The sequence below is a fragment of the Barbatula barbatula genome, assembly GCF_947034865.1.
Source record: "Barbatula barbatula genome assembly, chromosome: 22".
NCBI lineage: Eukaryota > Metazoa > Chordata > Actinopteri > Cypriniformes > Nemacheilidae > Barbatula > Barbatula barbatula.
The window spans coordinates 16,294,088-16,318,476 of record NC_136785.1 but is presented as its reverse complement, the minus strand read 5'-3'; the positions used below and the strand labels follow the sequence as shown (position 1 = coordinate 16,318,476).

Below are 24,389 nucleotides of genomic sequence, written 5' to 3'. Positions count from 1 at the left end.
GGGGTTGCGATGAGGGTATTTAGTTGTAGGAGAGCCATGCCATTTGTTTTGGCATGACAACAGAAGACAGAACGGCTGAGCAAGCAACACACTACAATGAACTGACGCTCTCTCTCTCTCTCTCTCTCTCTCTCTCTCTCTCTCTCTCTCAATTTCAATGTTCAAGTTAAGTGTGCTTTACTGCCCCGACAAAATGTACATTCGTATTGCCAAAGCATTCATAGCTGGGCTACGCATAAGTATGTAAACAACGAAAAGATAGTTAGTAATAAAAAAAGGATAGAATAACATTAAATAAAGTGTGATGTATGTGTTTATAATATATGTAAATATATAAAAATAGATATAAATGATAGTTTAAACAAAAAGTTTCAAAAGCAAACCATGCATTTAATAAATTTTCTATAAATCATTGTCCATATATGCGTGTATTTTGTGCATTCTGTTAGGATATCTCTCTCTCTCTCTCTCTTTCTCTCTCAGTGAACCACAGCAAGCCGAGTTCACATGCTCTCCTAAGGATATAATTGACTACAAAATAAACCTAAAAAATTTCGATTTACTACGAACTACTAAATACTATACTAAACTATAATAATATTTATTGTACCACACCAAGTCAGGATTTCTTTGTTATTTTCACTGAGTGTCACTTATAGCAGTAGTCTAAATATACATATTTTATATACAGTGGCATATTTATATTATTTTGTACTGTACTGGACTGTATACTGTACTTTGTCAAATTGCCCTTTCTTAAAATAAATGTGCTGCTAAAGGTTATTCACAGCAATGCCATAGAAGAATAGTTTGTTTGGGTCCCCAAAATGTTGTTTTATGAATTATTTAACAGTCAATCATCAAACTAAAACAAAAGGCGAATCTTTTATATTATAGTGTCGCTGCTATAAGACGAATCACTGCTTTTTGAAGTTCTCTTTTTGAAGGTATAATGTCAATTCAAAGCAGAAGTACGAAGGGCAATTCCATGTAAATGTCAACCTTAAGATAAAACAATACCAAAGTTTTTACCAAATGTATACTCATAAGTCATACGTCTATATTTGGTGATTTTAACTTATAATATCCATGTGACGAATATCCGTGTGAAGTATTTGAAGCATTTGTGTGTGTGTTTTTAAAACATACAGTAAGTTTCCATAGGTGTTTTGTCACATCCATAACAGACTTGTCACACACATAATGGTCCGTATTTCTCATAAATGGGCACATATACATCATTTGTACATAAAAAGTCATACCTGGGTGTTATTGTTTCTGGTTTGTACATTTTAAATCACAGAATTCCTACAAAGTATGTTGTGCATCCTCTATTGTCACTTCCATGACACATGAATTTTTGATGAAACTGAAAATGTTGTGTTGACTTTCTTTCATTTAAACAGCAAACCTTACCACAAATGTTTCTGCTGAGGGAGCAGAAACCATTGACATGGACGGAGCACAGAGAAAACAATGGTGAAGGAAGGAAAAACAACAAGCAGAAAATTTCAAAGACCTGAATATAACATGCTGACTTTTAAAAGAAACAATTGCCAAACTAATACTTAAATAGGCAAATATGCCAAAACAACAAATAAAAGGTCAGCAGAGTACCAAAGGCTATGACTTGATTGATCAGCTCCAGGGGAAGTTATTGCTTTGGACATCCGCCATTGTTTACTGGATTAAAGCATAAAGGCATTCTGCCAGGACATTCAGAGACTGAGACAACAGCTTTAAGTGAATAATGTCTTTGTGCTCAGACGCATAACAAGTTCCACTGCATGTAGAATCATATCATGAAGCTTGTTTTATAAAATGTATTTATAAAATATGATTGGAACATATTTAATAAAGAAATACTTTTGTTTTCGTCATCCATTAAATTACAAAAATGACATTCCATGTGTTTAATATGTTAAAGACGTTAAAGACGAGAACTTCTTTCCCTGTAGTAATGTAAAAATGTGGAAGAATCATAAAGTGTGTCGTGCATTGGTTCTCTATGTAGTCCAGACCACTAGGGGGCATCAGTATACCACCACTGACAAAAATATCTAGCCGCTGTTAAAAATTGTTAATCGGTTATTAACTGAATAAAAAGGTAGTAGCACAAAACATAGTAATTTACATAGTAATTAATAAAAATATTTAGAGACATGCTAATAGATTTTGTTATTTAATTCCCTCTTTATATAAGGCCCTGTTTGGTTATTATGTACATTGCTAAATAGTTGATCATTCTTAGCATTTTTATTAAATAATGTAAACACTTGTGTAAGAATTATCTACTGTCAATGTATTTATTTTTGTTTGTTTATTTAATTATTCTATATGTGTAAGGGCACAACAAACTAAAAATCTTGAATAAAAATAATAAAAAATAAATAAATCATATCATATCATATCAAACTAATATTAAATACAAAATAAGATCAAATAAACTAAAATCTTGCAGTATTGTAAACAAAATATTATGTATTTAAAACTTTACTTAACAAAGTCTCCAAGGCTTTAAGATGGCCTGGATGAATCCATCTTCTAAAGGGGTCAGAGCAGTTTAGTGTGCAGACGCAGAATCACATTGACAACACTGATATCTGCATAAACGTGCTTTTGTTTTTGTAAATAACATAAACAAGGATTGATCACGTACGCCATCAGCAAAGAAGTCAGCAGAGCTGTCTCATAAAGAAATAAGATGATTTGCTTGGTATACGACCACAAGGAAGCACCGTGTCGCTATCCTGGGTGCTGAAAGCAAAACGACTGTCGATGTGAAATCAGAAAGTACGGAAACTCGAATACAGTTTCTTCGCGAGGTTATGTGCGTCACACAATAGGCGTAATCTCCTCGTACCGAAAACACTTGACCAGATCGGATTTTGTAACAGTTGTTAGTCGACCTTGAGCACATCAAACCGGATCTGAAAACAGATTAAAACAGAAGGACCGGAGGAGTCCACTTCATTGGATAAATGAATGAGATCTTGGACGACATGGCAGATGCAGATGTCTAACCCGTTCCTGTCCCTGACGCACTGCTTTAATGACGATGCTTCACAGCGCAGTCCCGCATCGCTCATCTGTTCAGTCGGTTTGACTGGTACTGGCCGTGCGTTATGAGGTATGTTGTGACATGGCATGTTGTGTGTTGACCTTGAAAAACAGCTGCCCAGTAAAATATTAAAACAGTGCAGTGATTTCAAGACGATGCAACGACGGAGCTGCAGTTACAGTAAAAGTATCGGCAAATAACGTTGCCACCTGAGTTAAAGCTTTACATTTTAGTTGTTATTGGGTCATTGTGCCTCATTTAGTAAGTTGATGATCGTTTGTTGATAAGATACACTGGTGGGGGTCGGTGTGCAAAATGCGTTTTAAGTCATACGAATAGTTGACATTGGTGAGTTTTTGTGGGGGGAAATGTGATTTCAATCATTGAGTCGCGTTAAAGATGATTGCGATGTTTACAGACGGCAGTACGCAGTTCCTGGGTCATAATGTCCCGGCTGTATGAATGACATAATGCTTACTTTTTCAGCTTTAGATGTTGACGTTGTAGAAAAGACTCAAATTATGACGTTTTAAAAGAGATTTTATATCATTATTTCTGTGGGTGCATCTGTGCATATATACAGCACATTTTATATATATTTTTGTATGCAGTTATATGTCAAAAATAGTTGGCAACACACTTAAATGTATGAATGCCATTTCTTTATATTGCAAAATGACATGACGTGTTTCAGGTAAGATAGCACAACCACACTTTCACAAAATTCAGTTTGATATAGGGTTCTGTTCAAAAGAAGGACAAGACTGGTCGTTCTTTGCTCTTATATAATTCTATTTAAATCTTACATTTGAGGTTTTACCTCTTAATTTGGGATTCAATTCATTTAGGATTTGTGATTTTTTTCATAAAACAGGTGCAGTAAACCTCAACCCTCTTCAAGCTTTCCATGGATAGATCTACACTTGCCCAACAGGTGGAGAGCGTTGAGCGCAATACAGAATTCCTGAAGCAGGAACATCGGATCCTCCTGAATGGCCTTCGCCTGGAGATACGAAACCTGAAGAAACGTTGCAATGGTCTTTCACTTCTTTCATATTACAAGAGTGATGTTAAAAGTCCAGTGCATAATTTGGATGATCTATTGACAGAAATGCAATATGATATAGGCCTACATATCTACACTGTAAACCCGGATAAGTAGAATTTACTTAAAAAAATCCAGGTAACTCGTTGCCTTAAAATTTTTAAGTAATGAAGCATTAGTTGAATAAGTGAACTGGACTACGTTCAATGTACTTGAGCCCATAATGGAATGGAATAGAATATTTAAGTTGAATGTACTAATAACCGAGTTACAGTGACTGAAGATACTTAGTTTAAACAATCATTCCCCACCCATTTATTTAACTCGGCTTGTTAAGTAAGCATTACTCCATTACCAATTCAACTAAATTGTATATTCTAACTGCCCCAACTTATTTCTAACTCAAAATATGTCTTTCAATCAATAAAACCATGTAAAATACATAGATACAACTGACACATTAAACTGATCCAATTTTTTTATTGAACATGTCTTTTTTATTAGCAACAAAAGAAACAAAGCCATGACCTAATTCTATTTCCTCACTGATGGCATGAAAAGAAAAAAAATATCTTCCTCTTTACCTCCAATCATATTGAATTACACCTCTCTAAATTAGGTTGACAAACTGGCAGGATAAAACTCAGCCCTGCTGAAGACTGGCATCTTAAAAGTTATACTTCAAAACTCAACATTTACTCTTCAAATTTGGTTGACAGACTGGCAAGAAAAAACTCAGCCCTGCTGAACACTGGCATCTTACATTTAACATATACAAATAACAAATCTGTACATGGAAAAACAAAAAAGTGTGTGAGAATAACATTAACTAAATAAGCTAACATTAGCTAAATAACAAAAACTTAAAGAGGCATGACAGTAGTTAACTAACAACGAATAAATAAATAAAAAAATCAAGAAATTAAAGCTAACTATGTTAGCTAGTGTGCAACAACTTACAAGGATGTTTGCAGTTCTCTGGCTAGCTGCTGCACCGTCTCAACTTTAGCTGTCTGGAAGCAACAGAGTAAAATGGTTCAGAGCGGACATATTAGCTCGGTATCAATTTAAAAGCATGTAGAGATTGCCTGGCCAGCAGTCTATTGTGTGAACGAGTACGTTACCCGGACACCGGGCGGACTCGAAGTGTACCCAAATAAGACGGTCGCCGGACACGTCGGAGCAAAGCTAAATTTATTTCAGTCAGTCGTAGTCACACAATAGAATCCGCTAACAAGGCAGCGGGTATTAGCGCCAACTTACCGGGACGTTAGATGTTCCGTGCGGAGCTAACGATCGCTGCTTCAGGTGTCTGGCTCAGCTCAACTTGCACTAGCTGTCTGGAAGCGAAATACAATTTCCGTTACGGGCGCTAGCTAACGTTACCAGTGAAGATATTCGTTAGCTAGGAGAGTGTGGGGCAGAGTTAGCTGGATAGCTACCCTGCTAATAACTAGCGAAGTTCATTTTTCAGTTTTTTTTAAATAACTACAGTACTATTGAAATGAAACTTTGATATACATATATATATATCTGATAGATACTTTGAGTTATATCAAAGTATAATTTCTATAGTGTTGTCCCCATGAAAATATATAATAAAATATTTGTACAAATGTGAGGGGTGAACTCACTTTCGTGATATACTGCTAGCTAAGTTACATCAGCAAGCAGTCGGGACTGCAACGGCATGCCAGTGCCAGGTTCCCACTTACCGTTTTGTGGCTGAACTCGGTTTATTCACCGAAGGCTTCTAGCTTTGGTGAATGAACAACGTGCTTGCTGTAACGGCAATTTAGATACAGGTGTATTCCGTCTCAAATTTTGGCGGTTGTGACGTCAATGCGTTGCTATTTGTAAAAGGCAAAACTTGATGATATTGAGTTGTTTGAGCTCAAACACATAATTACAATAAGATAGGCCATTAAAAAGTACAGTTTACTCAGAATTCTTAATTAATGTAAAGAAACAGTAGTACAAACTCAAAAACTTAACTTAACTTAACTTAAAAACACACTTACAATAAGAAAGGACATGAAAAAGTTAAGCTTAATCAGAATTAACTAGTAATGTCAACAAATTAGACACATTTAAGTAATATGAACTCAAGCTGTTTGAGTTGAATCAAAATCTGGGTTTACAGTGTATGTCTTCAGAGGTGTATAAAGACCTTACTTAATGAAGCGTATGTTTTCATGACCTTAGAATGAGATATTTTTACTCTGAGCTACTTAAGCCCTAAACGAATGAACTGCTCTACAAAAGCGCATTTCGGCAAAGAAGCAAAAACATGACGACATCTTAGTCCCGTGTCAGCCTCCGTAGTGCCTCACCACTCAATTTCATAAACTGGACCTTTAATAAAAGCTAATTATTTTCTTTATTTGGTTTCTTCAGAGAGGCTTGGAGGACAATAATGCTTTGTAATGCAATCTAATGCTAACTGTCACTTCTATGCAGAGCTGAGTTGTGATCTAGGCGAAAGACCACCAGTAACAAGCAGAGAAGGTTAGTTTTTTCACTCCCCCATACTTGAAGACAAAACACACACACACACTGACTCACTGACTTTAATTACAGATGTTGAGCTGGAGGAGGCGTTGCTTCAGGCACGATTATTAGAGACAGAGCAACATCTGGCCGAGCAGGAGAGTTCACTGGTGGAGCTGCGTGCGGAGCTGCGTAGAAAAGGGGCGGTAGCGAGCGCGCTGCAGGTTCGGCTCAGAGACGAAGAGCGGCGATTTCTCGAGGAGCTAAAACGGCGCAGTCATAAGATTACGGCTCTGAGTCGTGACCTTCGGAAGCAGACTGATGTGGCCGCTCAACTCTCCTTTCAGCTCCATTCTGCACACTTTCGTCTCTATCACCAGGTAGAGGATGATGAGGAAGAAGAGGAAGACGAAGAGGAAGAAGGTGGAGCCATGCAGGTATAAATGGACTGGAAGAAGGCCTTCTCATACGCTTTGCCTTTCTTACATTAAACCTTTCTGTTACCTATTTGCAGGAATCAGATTTGACCTCAAGCACTCCATTGGAATCTCCAGTAACAGCGGAAAGCGTTCGTCAAACCCGCGCTTCAGGAAGGATGCGGAGGTCAGAGAGAGTGAGAGAATGTGTGCCCCGTGAAAGGGTGCTTGGGCCAGAGGAGCCTCGCCCTATGCCTGACCCCGCCCTCTTCCTTTATCCTTTCAGACATAGGCTCCTCCCCTTGCACAGGTCACTCGGAGGTCACTGGAGGGAAAGTGGCCTTTTGGAGACTCGGATAAGTCGATTCAGGGACCGACCACTGAGGAAGGATATTGGACCGGAGACTACAGAATTATAGACTACTGTAGGAATTATAGACTCCATAAAAGACGGATGTTACATCAATTTTGATTAGAAGCTTTGTTACAATATTGCACAAATCGCTCGTCCTGTAATCTAAACAAATCAATATGCTTATTGTCTTATTTTGCAAATGCTGACACTTCCAACTTTTTCGAACGGTTTAAAGCGACTTTTAGGAAAAAGACTAAAAGTTCTGGTGAACCGTTTCAAATTTGCTCCATTGTTAAATGCAGAACAATTCACTCATCATAGGGTTGTGTTTTCGCTCTCTCTGTCTCTAGAATATTGTATTTAGCAGAGGCATATGAAGTATAACTACTCAAAGTTTATTCATTAAATAATTGTTCCTTATTGTGTGTAGTTTTTGTTGTTCTTGTTTTCTCTCCTTTTAGCATTCTATAGAAGGTTATAATATTTCTTGTTGATTTTTAAATTATATTAGTAACATTTTCTTAAATTCACAAATGCATAAACTATTTTTATTTTATTCATATCACACTCTTGATGTGTAACCTTGATAATAGCATCTGTTAATTGCATAGCCTATATATAGGCGAAAGAAGAAATATAATTATATATAAAATAACCCTTAAATTAACCATATTTGCCTATATTAAGTTGCTCTTTTATACAAATAACATTACGTATTAAAAACAATAATAATAAGAACAAATAAATATTAAAAAAACAGCAATACATTACTTGATCAGATTTCTAATAAATAAAAAACAAAAAAGTCATTACGTATTAACAAAACCATAATACATTAATTCATAAAAAACGATATCACACTGTATGTAGGAGGGTCATTTGTAAAAGCCATGACAGGTTGTCGCGTGTGCGCAATGCGCATGCGCATCGACTAAAGGTGAGCGTCTAACAGCTAAAACACTGCAGGGAACAACAAATAGCAGAAAGAACAGATTAACCTACGCTTGAAACAACGGTGTTGCTATTTTGACTTTAAAAGATGACTTTAGTATTCTTGTGATGTCGTCCCACTTTCCAGCCTGCGCGAGTGTGTTTGCATTCCGCCGGAACTGCAGCAGCATCGTCCTGCCGTATAGCAAATGATCTGATTCAAAGCTTTTCTCCTGTCCGCAATGAAGTCGACTTGCTGAGATCTTCGACGCTGTGCATGCTGGAAACTGCTGAATGTATATGCGTTTATCAATGGATTCATTCGATTTGCATGAATTGATGGGTTTTGAAGTGAAGTCATGTACTGCTGCTCTTCTCTTCAATGCAACGAATTGGGATGTCCCAGGATAACGAGTATAACGGGGCTGTTTTGAGACTCCTCCCCCGGGAATGAACGCGTGTGGTGGGAGACCGAGGCAGGATGATGGGCAGAGGAGAGGATGCTGTAGAATCGTATTGCGTTTTTTTGGAGAGTTGGAGGTCTGTGCTTGGAAAAAGCTGCTTTTCTTTCCTGTGCTGTGATCCTACAAAACAACTGTGACACATTGAGGCTATGCTTGCATGTTTTTAATACTATTATGCATTATTTGTAACTATATATTTATATTTCATTATTGACTATGCATCGCAACGATAGGAGGTCCTATAAGCTACTTATTTAGTTCTGTACGTTATTCATAATTTTGGGATGCAAACAATGTTTGTTTTATATCTAAAGGCAATGGCATGTTTCTGTTATTGCACAGATGCACAGGCTTGGTGCTAGACTTTGTATTTGTGTATATCAGCTGTTTGTCAGATTTGGCCACAGCTCAAAAATAGCTGTCAAGGTCAATTTATTGCCAGCCTTAGTTTAAAACCCAAATTAACTGAGAAGTTACAGCCGCGTCTCCTTTTCTTAAACTGGAAGCAAATGGTGGCAAGATGGGTAACGTATGTTATTGCTGCCGCAAGGTGTCCGATTTTATTCACGGTAGAGCAAGTGGCGACCAGAACGATGAGCAATCTCTACTCCTTTCCAGGGAGAATAGTGACCTAGAAAGCCTCTCTCCTTCAAAGACCTCAGCTGACCCGCTGGCATCTCCGGTTTTGAACCAGGATCACCTGCTCTTCCCTGACATTGTGCTAAGCAGTAATATTGGGGCAGCTCTGGGTACCGAAGACTCAGTTCAGCCCTTTGAGCTTCTGTTGGCAACGAGGAGACAAGCACGAGGTGTCGGAAGCAGCCAGAATGGAGGAGAGAGAGGGGCGGTGAGCCAGCCAAGCACAAATGTCATTCATCAGGAGTTCACAGATACAGGCACAAATCAATTTCCTTCCCGAGAGGATGAATGGCCACTGCTGTCTTCACTCTACTTGATACCTTTAGATCAACCGAATGCCTCTTTGCATCCAACCCGAATATGTACTTATGGACAGGGAACGGACACAACTTTCCTCAGCCAAGGAACACGTGAAGATGTAAACCATGCCATACCTAGACCGTATCCCTCACAGACTGAACATGACTTTAGTCACAGAGATGATGTTTGGACTCACATAAAAAAAGAACAGGATGAAATGTTGGATAAGACCACGGAGCATCGCCTGGTGGAAAAGCAACAATTTGGCAAAGAACAACAGAAATATCCAAACAACGCAGCACAAACAAATCTTAATGCGATAACGGCACCTGTATGTGGTCCAGGGGAAAGTCCTGTACCTCACGAAAAGCAAAGGCGAGCACAAAACTGGCATCTCATAGCACAAGCAGAGCAATCTAAAGATCCAAAAGTTCTGGAAAGACCAGATGGAAATATGGAGACGTTTGAGATGGGAGTTATAAAGAGAGAGCATGTTTATGATCAAACTGCCACCAGCGACGATCTTCTAAAGAATACATCCACTTATTTGGACTGTACGGATAAGAAAAGATCTCATATAAAGCAAACAGCAGCGGAAACCGAAGACACAGCACCACCAGAGCTAATCTTGACAGACCATCAGATAAGGGAAGGAAGTCTAATGGATGAGGATCTGATGCGGAAAAAGAAAGCGGTAGAGCGAACGCAATGTGACTCTGAACAAACCCTGGTGGAACAGAGGATGGATCAGACTGAACGCTTTACCCTGTTCGTGGTTGACAAGCTGTTTCTAGACACTCCGAACTTTACAGGTATTTGTGCTTTCCTTTAGTGGCATAAAGCGTACTTGTAGTGTAGTGTGGAAAAACAAGTTTGTGAGTTTAACATTTATGGGTTTATCCAAGAAGCTTCTAATTTGAAATCTTCTCTTTTTCAAAATATAAGGACCCAACCTTGACACCGTGCTCGACGGTTATGTACTAGACAGTAATGCAGGTGATATGACAGATCAGGTTGAGGGTGACAGCAGGTTACAAGAGCTTCCTGCTATTCCTGACATGGACCCATCTGAAGATGCAGGGTTCACAGTCAAGATCCAGGCCCCTGGAACAGAAACCACTGACTTCCAGGTGAAGTGCTGCTTATACTTATATGAACTGAAATGAAGCTGTGGTCTTTATGTAAGCACACGCAAAGTTAAAAAGTGTTTAATTAAAATGTTTCTCATGACTTTAAGCAATTCATATGCATGAGTTTATGACAACTTCAGTCAGGATTGTTTTGATTGCTCTCAGGAAATTTAAAACCAAATCTTATTTTTTCAAATAGATTTTTAGATGTGGATAGTATGCGTTTTGTTTTTGCTTAAAGGTCCAGAATGTCTTTTTATGGAGGATCTATTGACAGAAATGCAATATAGTATACATAGCTATTGTCTTCAGATGTGTATAAAGACCTTGTATAATGAAGCGTTATGTTTTTAATACCTTAGAATGAGCTATTTTTATCTACATACACTGCTGGTCCCCTTACATGGAAGTCGCCATTTTGTTTTTACAGTAGCCCTAAACGGACAAAATGCTCTACAGAACGCGTTTCGTAAATACGTTATCTCCTTCGGCAAAGAAGCGAAAATGTGACAGCATGTTTGTCCTGTGTCAGTTGCCGTAGTGTTTCGAAAGGGAGGATTGGAGTACGCCCGCTGCTTGATTCGCAACTTCACCTCTAATATCTAATATCTCCACATTGCTCAGATACTGTTGGTTTCCTATGCGTGAAAGGGTCATTAACCAAACAATATGCCTGATATGATGGTTTTAATTACCTTAGAATAAAATAAAATATTATGGCAACATATTCTTTTTATAATTTTCTTTAAAGAACGTTTCTGAAATGCATAACTTGCAAAACACAAATAAAGTTATTGCAAAATGCAAACCAAATAATAAAGAAATACGGTTGAAAGAGCATCTTAGGCTGATTCCTCATAAATGCTGGCACCCATTCTTTTCTTTTTGATGGACACAAAACCAATGTAAGTCAACGGGTGCCAGTTACCAACATTATTTTTAAATAAGTCGTACAGGTTTGAAATGACAAGAAGGTGAATAAATGATGACAGAATTTTCATTTTTGGCCGAACTATCACTATTAATTTCAGCTTTTACTAATACATTTTTAAAACAAACGTACCTGTAAACATTAGTTAATGAACTTGAACATGAATAAATGTATTGACATTAACTATAGTAACATTAACAAAATAATCTTAATGCTAAAAAACTATATTACCCATTTCTCATTCATGTAAATTAATGTGTTAAATGTTAAAGAAAAATAAAGTATATGTCAATACAGCACATTTCTAATCTATTAAAACTGATAATCTGTATGAATCTGTAAAGGTATCGCCTTTAGCGATGGTGCAGGAAATCAGGCAGGTGTTGATGGATCGAGAAGAAACCTGTCGACGCACCTGCTTCTCCCTGCAGCTGAATGGAGTCACACTTGACAACTTTACCCACCTTAGCTCCATACCCGGCCTTCAAGAGGGCTCGCTTCTGAAGGTCGTAGAGGGTAAGATGTGCCAGACTAAATCACCTTCTCAGTTCTATAAAGGTATTTAGGCATAGGCTATACAATATAACAGTATGAAACATCTCAGGTAATATCAGTATACTGCAGCATAAAAAAAAAGAATGTACTATTTCTGAATGTACTATTTACAGGTATGTGTTTAGGTCAAATTAATGTTTTTGTTTCATTCTTTGAACTCATAGTAATATTCCTCCCAAATTTCTAATGAAAATATTGTTTCTATTTGAATTTATTCAACAGGTCAAATAACAGAAAAGATGCTCTGTATTTTTTCAGACCTCAAACACTGCAAAGAAAACACGTTTATATTCACTTTTAAGTAATACAACAGTATGCATTTAGGTAAAGTTCAACATTTATTTGATAACCTGGATTTAAATCTCAGTTTTAAAGTGTTTTGTCATGCTGTCAATCTTTCACACTGCTGTTGGATGACTTTTTGTCACTCCTGATGTTTAATTTTGTTGAAACTCGACAGACACTGGACTGGAATGGACACAATACATCTAGAGATGCTGAATAAATACAATTTGGAAATGGTCTCATCCATGTTTCCAGAGCTGTATATCACTATCAAAGTTCTTATTTATGATTATAAATCTGATGAATCTCCCCACTTTTCATTAAATAAAAAGAGCCATACTGTGGTCGAGAAGTGCGTATCCATCTCCGCCACATCAGAGAGCTTCTCAAGAGTCTGGACATCACAGACGGCTACAATGGAGTGGAAGGCAGCTCACCATCTTTTCTCAGCTATTTCGTAGAAGATCGGATGGAAGGTAAGATGCAGTCCTTATAAACTCATATAAAGTGTCCACCACGTGAAAAATGTAAAATAATGTCTTTTGAACCAGGTTGGTAGATATGATTTTTCATTTACTTTATTTCTTAGAGGGCAGCAGGCCTAAGCGAAAAAGCGATGGGCTGAAGTATGCAGGTTGCAGCCCTCCGGATCACATTCTTCCAGGTGGTAAGGAACGTTTGCTGGTGCCCCTGCAACCTCCGGCTAACTTTGGAAAGGTAGGACGGTAATTGCAAAAAGTGTCAACAAAAATATCATGCATTTCCTAATATGATGAATATTGGGGAACTGAGCATTGGATTTTTATTTTCATCAGTTCACAGAGTGCCTGAAGGTCCTGGCCATGAGTAGCTGGAATCCCCCTCCTGGAAACCGAAAGATGCACGGAGACCTAATGTATCTAAATGTGGTGACCATAGAAGACAGACACTTTAGTGTTACCGCATCGACTCGAGGGTTCTATGTAAATCAGTGAGTTTCAATTGTCCTTTCAAATAAATAAAAAACTGTTTCAGATATTTAGAAATGTATTCGAAAGTCTCTTTATCACAGGTCTACAGCTTACAGCTTTAATCCAAAACCGGCCAATCCCAGCATTCTTAGTCATGCTCTACTGGATCTCCTGGTTCAGATCAGTCCCGTTTTTAAGAAGAATTTCAGTGCCTTGCTAAAAAAGAGGTAAGTGAATTCCCTAAAGGGATATAAAGAATACAGAGACTGTACTTAGTGTAAATTATGAGTGCTGTGTCAAAAGTTTGCTCATTTTCAACAATTAAAAACACTTTGCTTAAGGTCAAACACTATGTTGGCCATGGTAGTGGCCAATTACCTTTCACACTAAAAATGACTCATGTTTTATGTTTTAGAGGGAGCACACACCCCTTTGAAAGGATTGCCACACCGTTCCAAGTGTTCAGCTGGACCGCTCCTGCCCTTGACCACACGATGGACTGTGTCCGCGCAGAGGACGCCAGCTTCTTCCGTTTGGGTTATGAAGAACATCTGCCTGGACAGGTACATTTTGTTTGGAAGAAGTCCCGACTCTAGTGAGTTAAATGAGAAGATCTTGATAGATTGTGTTAAACACAGGCTCGTGACTGGAATGAAGAACTTCAGAGCACAAGAGAGCTTCCTAGAAAGAACCTGACCGACCGTCTGATGAAAGATCGAGCAGCGTTCAAGGTGTCTTTATTTATAATGTCGTAAATCATTAGTTGTATTCAACACTTCTTTGTAAGTTGGCTATATGGTTCCATATGTTACATTGTAACATCAAACACAGAACACAAAAGAAGATATTTTGAAGAATGTTGGCATCTCAATAGCATGGCCCCCCATTGACTTCTGTTGTATGGACATAAAACCACCGAGACATTTCTCAAAATATCTTCTTTTGCGTTCCACAGTAGAGAGAGTATGTGTTTTAGAAAGACATGAGGGTGAATAAATGATGACAGAATTTAAATATTTGGGTGAACTATCCCTTTAAAGCACCAGAAGCTTCCTTTAAACTCTTATTGATTCTGAAAACTTTATTAATAAAATTAAAAAGATACATTTTATCTGACTTCATCAGGCTAACAGTGACTTTGTGAGCACAGCGACTCGGGGAGCCATGGGAGTGATAGACGGTAACGTGATGCCCATCAACCCCAGTGAAGAACAGCGGCAGCAGATATTCATATGGAGCAATATTTTCTTCAGCTTCGCCTTTGAGGCACATGACCGATACGGAGATCTGGGAGGAGAGGCTGCCGCCCATGCCGCCCCCGTTCTCGACCTAAATGGCGTGAGGGCTTACTGGGCAGTAGATCAAGAAGGCTTGTACCTTCTCGGCACAGCGGTGGTGGATTACCGTGGCTACCGTGTCACCGCCCAGACCATCGTGCCAGGGATTCTGGAGCGTGACACAGAACAAAGTGTTGTCTATGGCTCCATTGACTTTGGCAAGACTGTGGTTTCTGATAACAGGTAAAACTGATTTTTAGGCTACCTGACCTTGTAGAAATTAGAAATATGTCAACGTGAAATGTATAATAGTATTTTTTTAGGTATCTGGAGCTGCTTGACAAGCCCAGTAAGAAACTGAGAGTACAACGTCACCTCGTGCTAAACAAAGATGATACAGCGGTAGAGTTGTGTTCCTCGGTGGAGCACAAGGGCATTGTGGGTAACGATGGTCGTCGCTACATCATCGATCTTCTTTTTACCTTCCCGCCTGACCTGAATTTTCTTCCTGTGGAAGGAGAGGGTTTAAATCCTGTGTGTCAACAGCTAGGCTTCCCAAAGCGACATCCTCATCACCTGGTGTGCCTGAGACAGGAGCTTATTGAGGCCTTTGTGGAGCACAGGTGGACATTTATTCATTTATCTGGCTTATGAATAATGTAGTGCTGCATTTTGCACTGTAAAAACCTTGTAAGTTGTTCAAAGTTTTAGCTCGGTTTCTCGGACAGGGATTCATTTAAACCATGACTAGGGCTTAGATATTTATGTCGTTTTAAAAAAACCTTACAAAAAGCATTATGGGTGTGAATCTCAAGACAATACAATTGCACTGATATATTCTAAGACATGTCAGTTTAAGTTGTTTTCGTTCAAGACACCTCTAACATTTAAGTTAGTCTGGGACTAGTCTTAAGCCCTGTCTGGGAAACCACTCCAAAAGGCCGGTTTCCCGGACTTAAAAGGACAGATTCTCACCCTCAAGTTGTTCCAAATCCGTATAAAGATTTATATAGATATTTGGAATTCTTGGCCACCACTGACTACCATAGTCGGAAAAATTGCTTTGTACATTTCTTTGTTCTGTTGATCACAAATAAAGATATTCTAAAGAATGTAGGAAGGAAAATCGTTCTGTGGCACTTTTGACTAACATTGCCATTTTTCATACTATGGTAGTCAATGGTGGCCAAGAACTGTTTAACTATAATATCTCTGTGTCCATCAGAACAATGACATTTATGCAGATTCGAGGGTGAGTAAATTATTTCGACAAAATATTGTCCTTTTAACTAATTTTGTTGTAATGTAAAACACTTAAAAATGTAAAATGGTAAGTTAAGCAAATTTGGGAAAACATTTCGTGACAGGGAACCTCATTAAACCTGCTGAGAACGTTGTATTTCACCCCAAACATGCAATGAAAGCTAGGACTGGTTTTAGTATGTTTTATCTCAGTGCTGGTGTATTCTTGCATTCTTGTCAGTGTGATGTGAACAATTACATCTAATTATTCTTTGTCTGTCATTTCATGGGATAACATAAATTCTCCATTGTATATTTTTGTGTTGAAATATGTCCCAGACAGGTTTTCCTGATGAAGTGATCAGACCGTTTAGATATATATGAGTAAAGCTCATAATGCAGAAGGCCTACATTATTATTTGTTTGTCATTTCAGATACCAGATATTTATAGAGACTGTCTCCCGAAGTGCAGAGAATAACAAAGAAATCAACAAGCCTGTTGGCACATCTCCAACAAAGAGCAATTCAACAGCAACCACTCAGCATCCCATAACAGCTGACACTCGGTCAGACCCTGATACAGAACACCATACACCACAGCTTGTGTCTGTCCACAACATCCAGCTGGAATCTTCAGTCAAGCATTCTCTCAGGAATACTTTTGATGTTCATTTCAATCCTAATGCGTTCTGTTCAGGTGGGTTTGTTACCATAATTATCCATTTTATTGGGTTTCACCTTAATGCTTCTGCGAATTAAATATGAATATACATGGGTTTTCATACTATTTGGTCGTGGCCTTCGTATAGTTTTTGCCAGTCTGTACGATGTAGAGAGACAGGACATGAAGGGATGAGAGAGAGGGCTACGCAAGCGCTTTAGTCGAAGACTAAAAATCATTTAGAATTGTCTTGTCCATGTATTGTTCATACACAACGCTTGACTAAAGGGATAGTCCACCAAAAATAACAAATCCGGTATTTCTTTACCCCCAGACTTGTGCTACTTTCTTTCTTCTGCCGAACACAAAATAAGTTATTTAAGTTCGGTTACCAACATTCTTCAAAATATCTTTTGTGTTCTGCAGAATATGAAAGCAGTACAGGTTTAAAATGACTAGAGGCTGAAGATATTATGGCAGAATATCGCTTTAAAAAGACTTAAACAATATGAGTTATATTCTGAACAGGTGTACGTTTTCCCAAGGAAAGTGCAGAAGATATTCAGAAACAGAAACGGCAACTAAAGGATGCTGCAAAATTCCTGTTATCCAATCAAATCCCAGCTTTTGTAAGTTTGTAAAATAGATGGAAACTACCACATTTCTTTGTCTGAACCCAGGCAGACAGACATCGCTCATTTTGTGTCTTTTGTTAAGGCTAAGAGTTGCCTTGACCACAGAGCAATGCCAATGGATGGCGTGACGTTGACAGAGTCGATGCATCAGCACGGCATCAATATTCGCTACCTGGGCACTGTACTTGAGTATATTGAGAAGATACCTCAGAAAGAAAGGCTTGATCATGTCTATGTGAGTGTGTATTTACTCCTCGATCACAAGGTCATGGCCAAAAATATGATTTGAATCCGGCATTCAAATGAAAACTGTACAACCGGATAAAATCTTTTTTTTTCAACCTTTTGCAGAGAATTGCATTGTGTGAGCTGATCACCAGATGTGCGAAACATCTCTTTAAGATGTATCTTCTGGTATGTCTTCAGATTTTGCTTGTGTTGTTTACAGTGATATGCTCTGCAGGATATCCATACTATATCGTGATGCTTTTTGGATACTCTTCTATCCCAAATGAATCTGCTTACTTTACCCCAGGCGGTGGAACCATCTGCACTCTCTTCATCCGTCAGCCATTTCCTCAACTGCTTCCTGAGCTCATTCGCCGACGCAGGGGTCATCCCACTGAACGACAGGTGGGCTTTCAGGTACAGGAGGAGGCGGAGTCGCTCTAAAGTGGGCGGAACCATCACGTCCTGGTCCAACATCACTCCGTGTGGCCTCTGGAAAGCCATCGGAGCTGAATCTCAGGAGTACTACCATTACGTCACGCCATGGTGAGTGTGGTGATCTGTGAAGACAAATTGTTGTGCTGTGATCTGACGCTGTGACGTCTCCGTCTGGCAGTGGAAGTGTGAAGGAAGCCGTGGAGAAATGCGGGTTACAGAGAACCACGTTGCTCAGAGAGATTGCCATAAAAACGGGCATTCAGGTATGTCGGGTTGCATTCATCATTAACCACAGAACAACATTCCTATCAACCAGTCAGATTTTGGGAGTATGGCTTTGTTTTGTCTCACTTTTTAGGGGGCTGCCAATGGTTACAGTTAAGAATGTTTCACAGAATGTGTGTTTCTGGTATATCTTCTTTCAGATTCTTTTAAGAGAGTATAACTTTGAGAATACTGCGAACAGAGCAGTGTTCACTGAGGAGGACATACTGAATATTTTCCCTGTAGTGAAGCACATCACACCAAGGGCCAGTGATGCCCTTCATCTTCTGCGTTGTGGTCAGTCAAAGGTACAGCAAGGTGAGTATCCTTAGTCATAAATGTATAATGGTGAACAACTGTCAACTGTTTTCTATCCAAGATCATTTCTCTAACCATATCGGGGATGTCCAGGGACACAACACAACAGATTGCAACATTGTCTAATATAAACTTTTATTGTTTTTATAGTAATAGCAACTGTGCAGTTGGGTCAATGATGTGATATTTTTTTCATTCAATTATTATTATTTATAAAATAACTTGATACATTTGTGACATGTCACAGACGACATAAATAGCTGCCCAGAGGTGTTGCAAACATAGCCGCCGAGTGGCATGACTTTTTATTATAAACATTTATATTGAAAATAGTACAAGGGATGCGTTTTAGTATTATGTATAACAATACATTAGTAAACATACTACACAGAAAAGAACAACAAGGTAAATCATACATTTAAATAAAAAATCATTATAAAAATGTAAAAGAAAATTGTCTTTGAGCAGAGTAAGGGGGTAGAACGGAATCAATGAAGCATCATATTCCTTTTCACTGGTGATCTGACATCTAATATTTTGTGTTTTATTTATTTTTTCTTCATTTTATAAAGGGTTTCGACAAAGCTTTTTAACTAAAGAAAAAACTATAATATTAGGATTAGAACCCATAACTTTACATTTATGGATGTAACTTTTTCCAAGCAAGCACAGGATTCTGAAAGCATTGTCCAAAGTAGTGTTGGAAAATAAACACAGGACCATTTTTTTTTTAATATCAATAAAATTATTAAACTAATAAAAAATTAATAATGGAACCTCAAAATAATCTTGTTACTGTACATCTAAAAAAACAAGTGAGCCACTGATTCATCTTCATCACCACAAAAAGAACAATCTGGTTGAATACCCATAAACTTGGACAAGGGGTAAAGGTTACTGAGAATTTTGATGTGCCGTAAACAGACTTTAATGTCAATTTATTCTATAAAACCTACTTATTATTACAATGATAAATTAATAATATTGATGATAAATATTAATTTACGTTTTGGAATCTTAAATGTATGAAATGGCAACTGTCCGTAAAACAGAGCAGATTAAGGTAACAATTAAAAATGGTGTTTCAAATATAGAAATCTTTTGTTATATTCAAAATATTAGTATAAATAAATGTTCCAAATATCAGTCGGTCTAAAGATAAATGAAAAACTAGTAATTTAGCGCATTGATAAAAATGTCTCAAAATTTGGTTGTACCACCTGACACAGTTTGAGTAGGGAAGGCTAAAAAAACCTGCCGAAAATAATGCATTAACATGTGTTGAAATGTTATTCAGCAAACAAAATGTCTTTCTGATATAAAGAATATTCATCACATCCCTTTCAGAATATAATAAAAGCGTATTTACAAGCGTATTTTATCATAGACCAAGTTAAACATCTCTGGAGCTGTCAAATCTAATTTGCATTCACATTTGCTATAATACAGTATACACAGTGAACTTGTTTTGTTATTGTACAAGTTTATGATGGGATATTTGAATACACTACAGATGCTACATTATCAATTAATAACAAAAATCTTTCAATATACACACTTGTATCACCAGGTTGTCTGAAGGAGGCCTGTGACTTAATAAGTCAGGCTCTGGATCTCTTCACTAACGTGTATGGAGCTCTGCATCAGGATGTCTGTGTGTGTCTGCGGCTGCTGGGACGGATTCACTACATCCTCGGAGACTACGCTGAGGTATAACCTACTAGTGCATTACATTACATACAGACAGACTTTATACCTGGATCCCTTTGATTTGTAATACTTTGAACATGTTCTGTTAGTCCCTCAGTAACCAGCAGAGGGCGGTACTGATCAGTGAAAGAGTTCTGGGGATCGAGCATCCAAACACTATACAGGAATATGTGAGTATATTAAATTAGTTCCTGTTGCAAAGCTTGTAAAATAAGACACTAGCAAGGTCATGAGTTTGAATCCCACGCTGTATACATGCAAAGTATAGAAAAACATTTGTTTTTTATATACATGTATGTGGATGTGTTTTCTGTTGGTGTAGAGGAGCCTTGGGCTTTATTGTTTTGCTGTTGGGCAGACAGCGACTGCTTTACGCCTGCTGTACCGAGCTCGCTACCTGATGCTCCTGGTGTGTGGAGAGGACCATCCTGAGATGGCTTTATTAGACGTATGTTATAAAATAATGGTAACACGCATGGTGACGTTGAAAAAAAATGTAGCGTAAACATAGATCATTTGTTTTGTTTCATCCACGGTACAGAGCAAGATAGGTCTTATACTGCACAGTATGATGGCCTGTGATCTTGCGCTCAAGTTCCTGGAGAACGCTTTTATCCTGACCTCCAAATACCAAGGACCTTCATCTCTCAAACTGGCGCAGAGGTGGAACACACACAAACTTTGTGATAGATGTAACCACATACACATAAATCTAAAACTGAACATTATATCGATGAATGTGCTTATATTCTCCCCTCCACAGTCACCACTTATTAGCAAAGGTGAACGAGAGTAAAGGAGATTTCCGTGCCGCGTTGAGGCATGAAAAGGAACGTTACGGCACATACAAGAAACAGGTACTGTAAAGGGGCAATTCCATAAAGATCAACAGCATTTGGAGGTTGAAATAAAAATGCATCAATACAAAATCATTTGTTTTATTTTTAGTGCATGATTTTCTATAGTCAGGTAAGTGGCATTTTCAACATTGTCGCATCCAAGACGATGAATATTCATTATGAATAGACACGTGAAAATGATAATACAGCAACTATTTTATTTTCTATTAGTCATCCCTTCTCTACTTTTTGGGGTAAACTTGTGCCTAGACTGATATTTTCCTGATGTTAAGACTTTATCAACAAGAGTTTAGTCAAATATAAACAGATGGTTCAGTGTATTAGTAAAAAATGCATTCTCTAAGTGTTTTAATGTCACATCCATAAGGCTGGAATTGCCCAAATACAGGTTTGTTTATGGGACATGATTTATATTGAATATATTCATTAAGCTAGTTTGTAGCTCTGATTTCCCCAGAGCTCACGGTTTTAATAGAATAAGCATCCCCGTAAACTGATATTATCTTTAATAGGTAGGAGAGGCTCACGAGAAGACACAGGAAAGTTCCGAATACCTGAAACATCTCACACATCAGGCTGTGATTCTGCAGAAAACTATGAACTGGCTCTACAGAACTGGCTCAGACCCTAACATTGCGCCGATTAATGTTAGTACTGCATCCAGTCTGTGTCTCAGTGGATGTACACTTATTATATGACAGTGATGAAAGATGCTATCTGTTGTCTCCTCATATAGCTAAACGCTCCAAGTCGCGTCTGGATAGTGGAGCAACTTAATCTTGTCACTGGCATTGTCCTTATTCCTCTCAGGTAAGAAGTAAGCTTTATAGATCTCAAGTGAACTTAAATAACTTGTAGAGGTTGAAATTAGTGTTTTGAATGCAATGGAAGTGTTACCGTCACTATGTCCCAGTGATGGATTTGAATGTCTATAACTCACCTAATAATGTACATACTGTACTTGGTTACCTTAGAGACATAATATTATCTCTAAACTTGATTCTGCATCTTTAGTCTTTTATTATTTCATTAAATTATCAACAATACTGCACATTATCGAGAAAAATATACAGAATGGTAAAAGGGATGTGTGAAAGGTGGGGGGTTGGGATATGGGCATATTTGTACAACATATACTTTTTCATTTCCTGTCAGATTAACGTAAACCATCATATTAAGAGCAGTGTAGTGTATAGTAATGCACAAAACATTTAACATATTTATTGGACAAAATATTTGGCAAAACGGCAAACTACAGCATATTATCGAATATGGGTTTTATTTGAATAGAGAAACATTGCATAGAAAAACAAAGCGTTTACCTGATATAAAGCATACATTGACTACAAATGTATCAGTTATTGATATATCAGTATATATCATTTTTATCAACATTTGAGTATAACATCTTTTATTTGAATAAAAAAAAGCAAATATTCATTTTTCAAAGACGGACATCACTTTTGACCACAGCTGTGTAGTTTGAGGTGTGGTGAAGTGTGCATTAGCAAACCACAATTCCTATATGTATATGTATTTGTCAGGATCGCCTCTGATGTACATTGTCATTAGAAAAAGCGAACTAGTAAAAGGGTGAAAAGCATGTTTAAGGGCGTTCATTTCCCACAGAGAACACAGGGCCAAAGTTGAAGTATCACTGCAGTACAATAAACATTGTTGTTATCCATCTTGTTGTTGTCTATGGTCTCTCTTTGCCTTTCTCAGACACTCCTTGCGTCACTTTATTGACTTTCATCCATTTTATGTCCCTGAAGTAACAGCGACCTTGAGAAACTCAGGACTGACACTCCGAAAACAAGACAGCTGCATAAACTCCAACAAAATGATGCTCAGTCGATGGAGGATCTGCAGGATTCGTCTGAGCACCATGACACATTGCAAGCTATTACTCAAAAGGACTAATGCTTAGTAATTTATGACTGTGATAACGAAAGTGAACAATATCCGAATGTATCTCCGAATAAATAGTACTTTTTTAAGGTTAAGACATATTGTTATACAATACAAATTGAAAAGGCATAAGCAAACTGTACTCTACATGCCAGATGTCCTTAAAGTTTTTGATGACTTTGAAACTCCAGATGTTGAAGATAGTACAGCACAGCCTTTAAAAAGCATGAGCTACCTAGAAAAGGTTTTGCACATTTATATACCTGACTCTCTGAGAATTATGTCTTCATTCATGTCTGTCTGTTTTGAATGCACTCTGTGGGGCGATTTCCCAGACAGGGAATATCTTAACCCAGGACTAGGCCTTAGTTAAATTAGGATATTTAAAAACATACTTTACAAAAAAAACGTGTGCATCAATATATTTTAAGAAATGTCAGTGCAAGTTGTTTTCTATAAACACTCCTAACATTTAAGTCAAGGACTGGGCTTAAACTCTGTCCGGGAAACTGCCCCCATGTGTACAAGGGCCACGGAAATACTTGTTAAGAGGGCTAATGCATGCATTTCTTACTTCACCGAGTTTGGCTTGAATTTATGCAATGTAGGACAAGAAATAAATTATTGCATTGTGACTAAATGCTTTGTGAAAGTGCCAACACAAATAAAGCTAAACACAGTTGGTCTCTTTGTAATGTATTTGCATCAAAAGCAGAGAAAGTTTACTTTCATTCATTCTTCTTAGTCATTTATGTCATTTAAAGCTTAAGGAGAAATGTAATTATGTGTTTGGTTATGAAAATTCATACTGCAGGCCTCTGCCTATACTGACTATGACCATTTGCACATATAGGAGAGGCAGATTCATTACTTCAGATGTTCAGCCACCCACATCAGAATTATTTCCATTTTCTGCATGCAGATTGTTTATTTATTATGTTGACTATGCACCAGGCTATTTACATTTACTGATAAATTATAATATTTTATTATTAAAGGAGTAGTTCGCTGCTTTCCGTAGCAATTTGTATTCCTACTATGGAAAGTCAATGGGCAAATTTTAAAGTGAACTACTTTAATAATGATTCATTATAGGCTATTTATTAACGTATATTAATATTGTTGTATGCATTACATGGAATAATTGTTCATTAAAATAATTTTCAAAATAACAAATATGTAGTATTGTGTTCCTTTGTTATTTTACAAAACAGCTGTGGTTGTATGGTAGTATAATAAACCCACATATTGAAATATGTGGTTTATGGTTTTATTGTAGCCTAGTAAAAGCTT

The 24,389-nt window shown here is 37.7% G+C and overlaps 2 protein-coding genes across 5 annotated transcripts; both read left to right on the top strand.

Annotated features, from left to right (window-relative positions):
- The first annotated feature begins 2,533 nt into the window (after nt 1–2,533).
- ccdc92bb (coiled-coil domain containing 92Bb) lies at nt 2,534–7,786 on the top strand. 4 transcript variants are annotated; one of them, XM_079486789.1, is made up of 6 exons: nt 2,534–3,130; nt 3,936–4,098; nt 6,567–6,614; nt 6,687–7,033; nt 7,111–7,199; nt 7,299–7,786. In XM_079486789.1, exons 2-6 carry the CDS (start codon nt 3,969–3,971, stop codon nt 7,429–7,431), a joined length of 747 nt encoding a protein of 248 aa, XP_079342915.1. In that variant the 5' UTR covers nt 2,534–3,130; nt 3,936–3,968; the 3' UTR covers nt 7,432–7,786. The 4 variants fall into 4 exon arrangements, with proteins under 4 accessions (XP_079342915.1, XP_079342912.1, XP_079342913.1 ...); XM_079486786.1 differs by having other exon boundaries at nt 2,571–3,130; nt 7,111–7,786; XM_079486788.1 differs by having other exon boundaries at nt 2,973–3,130; nt 6,504–6,614; nt 7,111–7,786.
- A 1,495-nt stretch (nt 7,787–9,281) lies between these two features.
- On the top strand, nt 9,282–23,108 carry cluhb (clustered mitochondria (cluA/CLU1) homolog b; the record flags this gene model as incomplete). Its single annotated transcript, XM_079487073.1, has 27 exons — nt 9,282–10,512; nt 10,646–10,830; nt 12,106–12,277; nt 12,934–13,077; nt 13,191–13,318; nt 13,417–13,571; nt 13,653–13,778; nt 13,967–14,114; nt 14,190–14,282; nt 14,677–15,071; nt 15,152–15,451; nt 16,506–16,768; nt 17,159–17,176; nt 17,261–17,361; nt 17,450–17,602; nt 17,719–17,781; nt 17,903–18,141; nt 18,212–18,296; nt 18,459–18,615; nt 20,186–20,325; nt 20,415–20,495; nt 20,648–20,773; nt 20,867–20,988; nt 21,089–21,182; nt 21,698–21,832; nt 21,922–21,995; nt 22,961–23,108. The coding sequence occupies 27 exons, from the start codon at nt 9,282–9,284 to the stop codon at nt 23,106–23,108; spliced, it is 5,076 nt and encodes a 1,691-aa protein (XP_079343199.1).
- Nucleotides 23,109–24,389: the final 1,281 nt, after the last annotated feature.

Excerpts from the sequence above, each read along its gene's own strand:
- ccdc92bb (XM_079486786.1), top strand. The coding sequence starts at position 3,969 with ATGGATAGATCTACACTTGCCCAACAGGTGGAGAGCGTTGAGCGCAAT. Across the intron at positions 6,615-6,686 it reads ACCAGTAACAAGCAGAGAAG|ATGTTGAGCTGGAGGAGGCG; the intron begins GTTAGTTTTTTC and ends CTTTAATTACAG. Across the intron at positions 7,034-7,110 it reads AAGAAGGTGGAGCCATGCAG|GAATCAGATTTGACCTCAAG; the intron begins GTATAAATGGAC and ends ACCTATTTGCAG.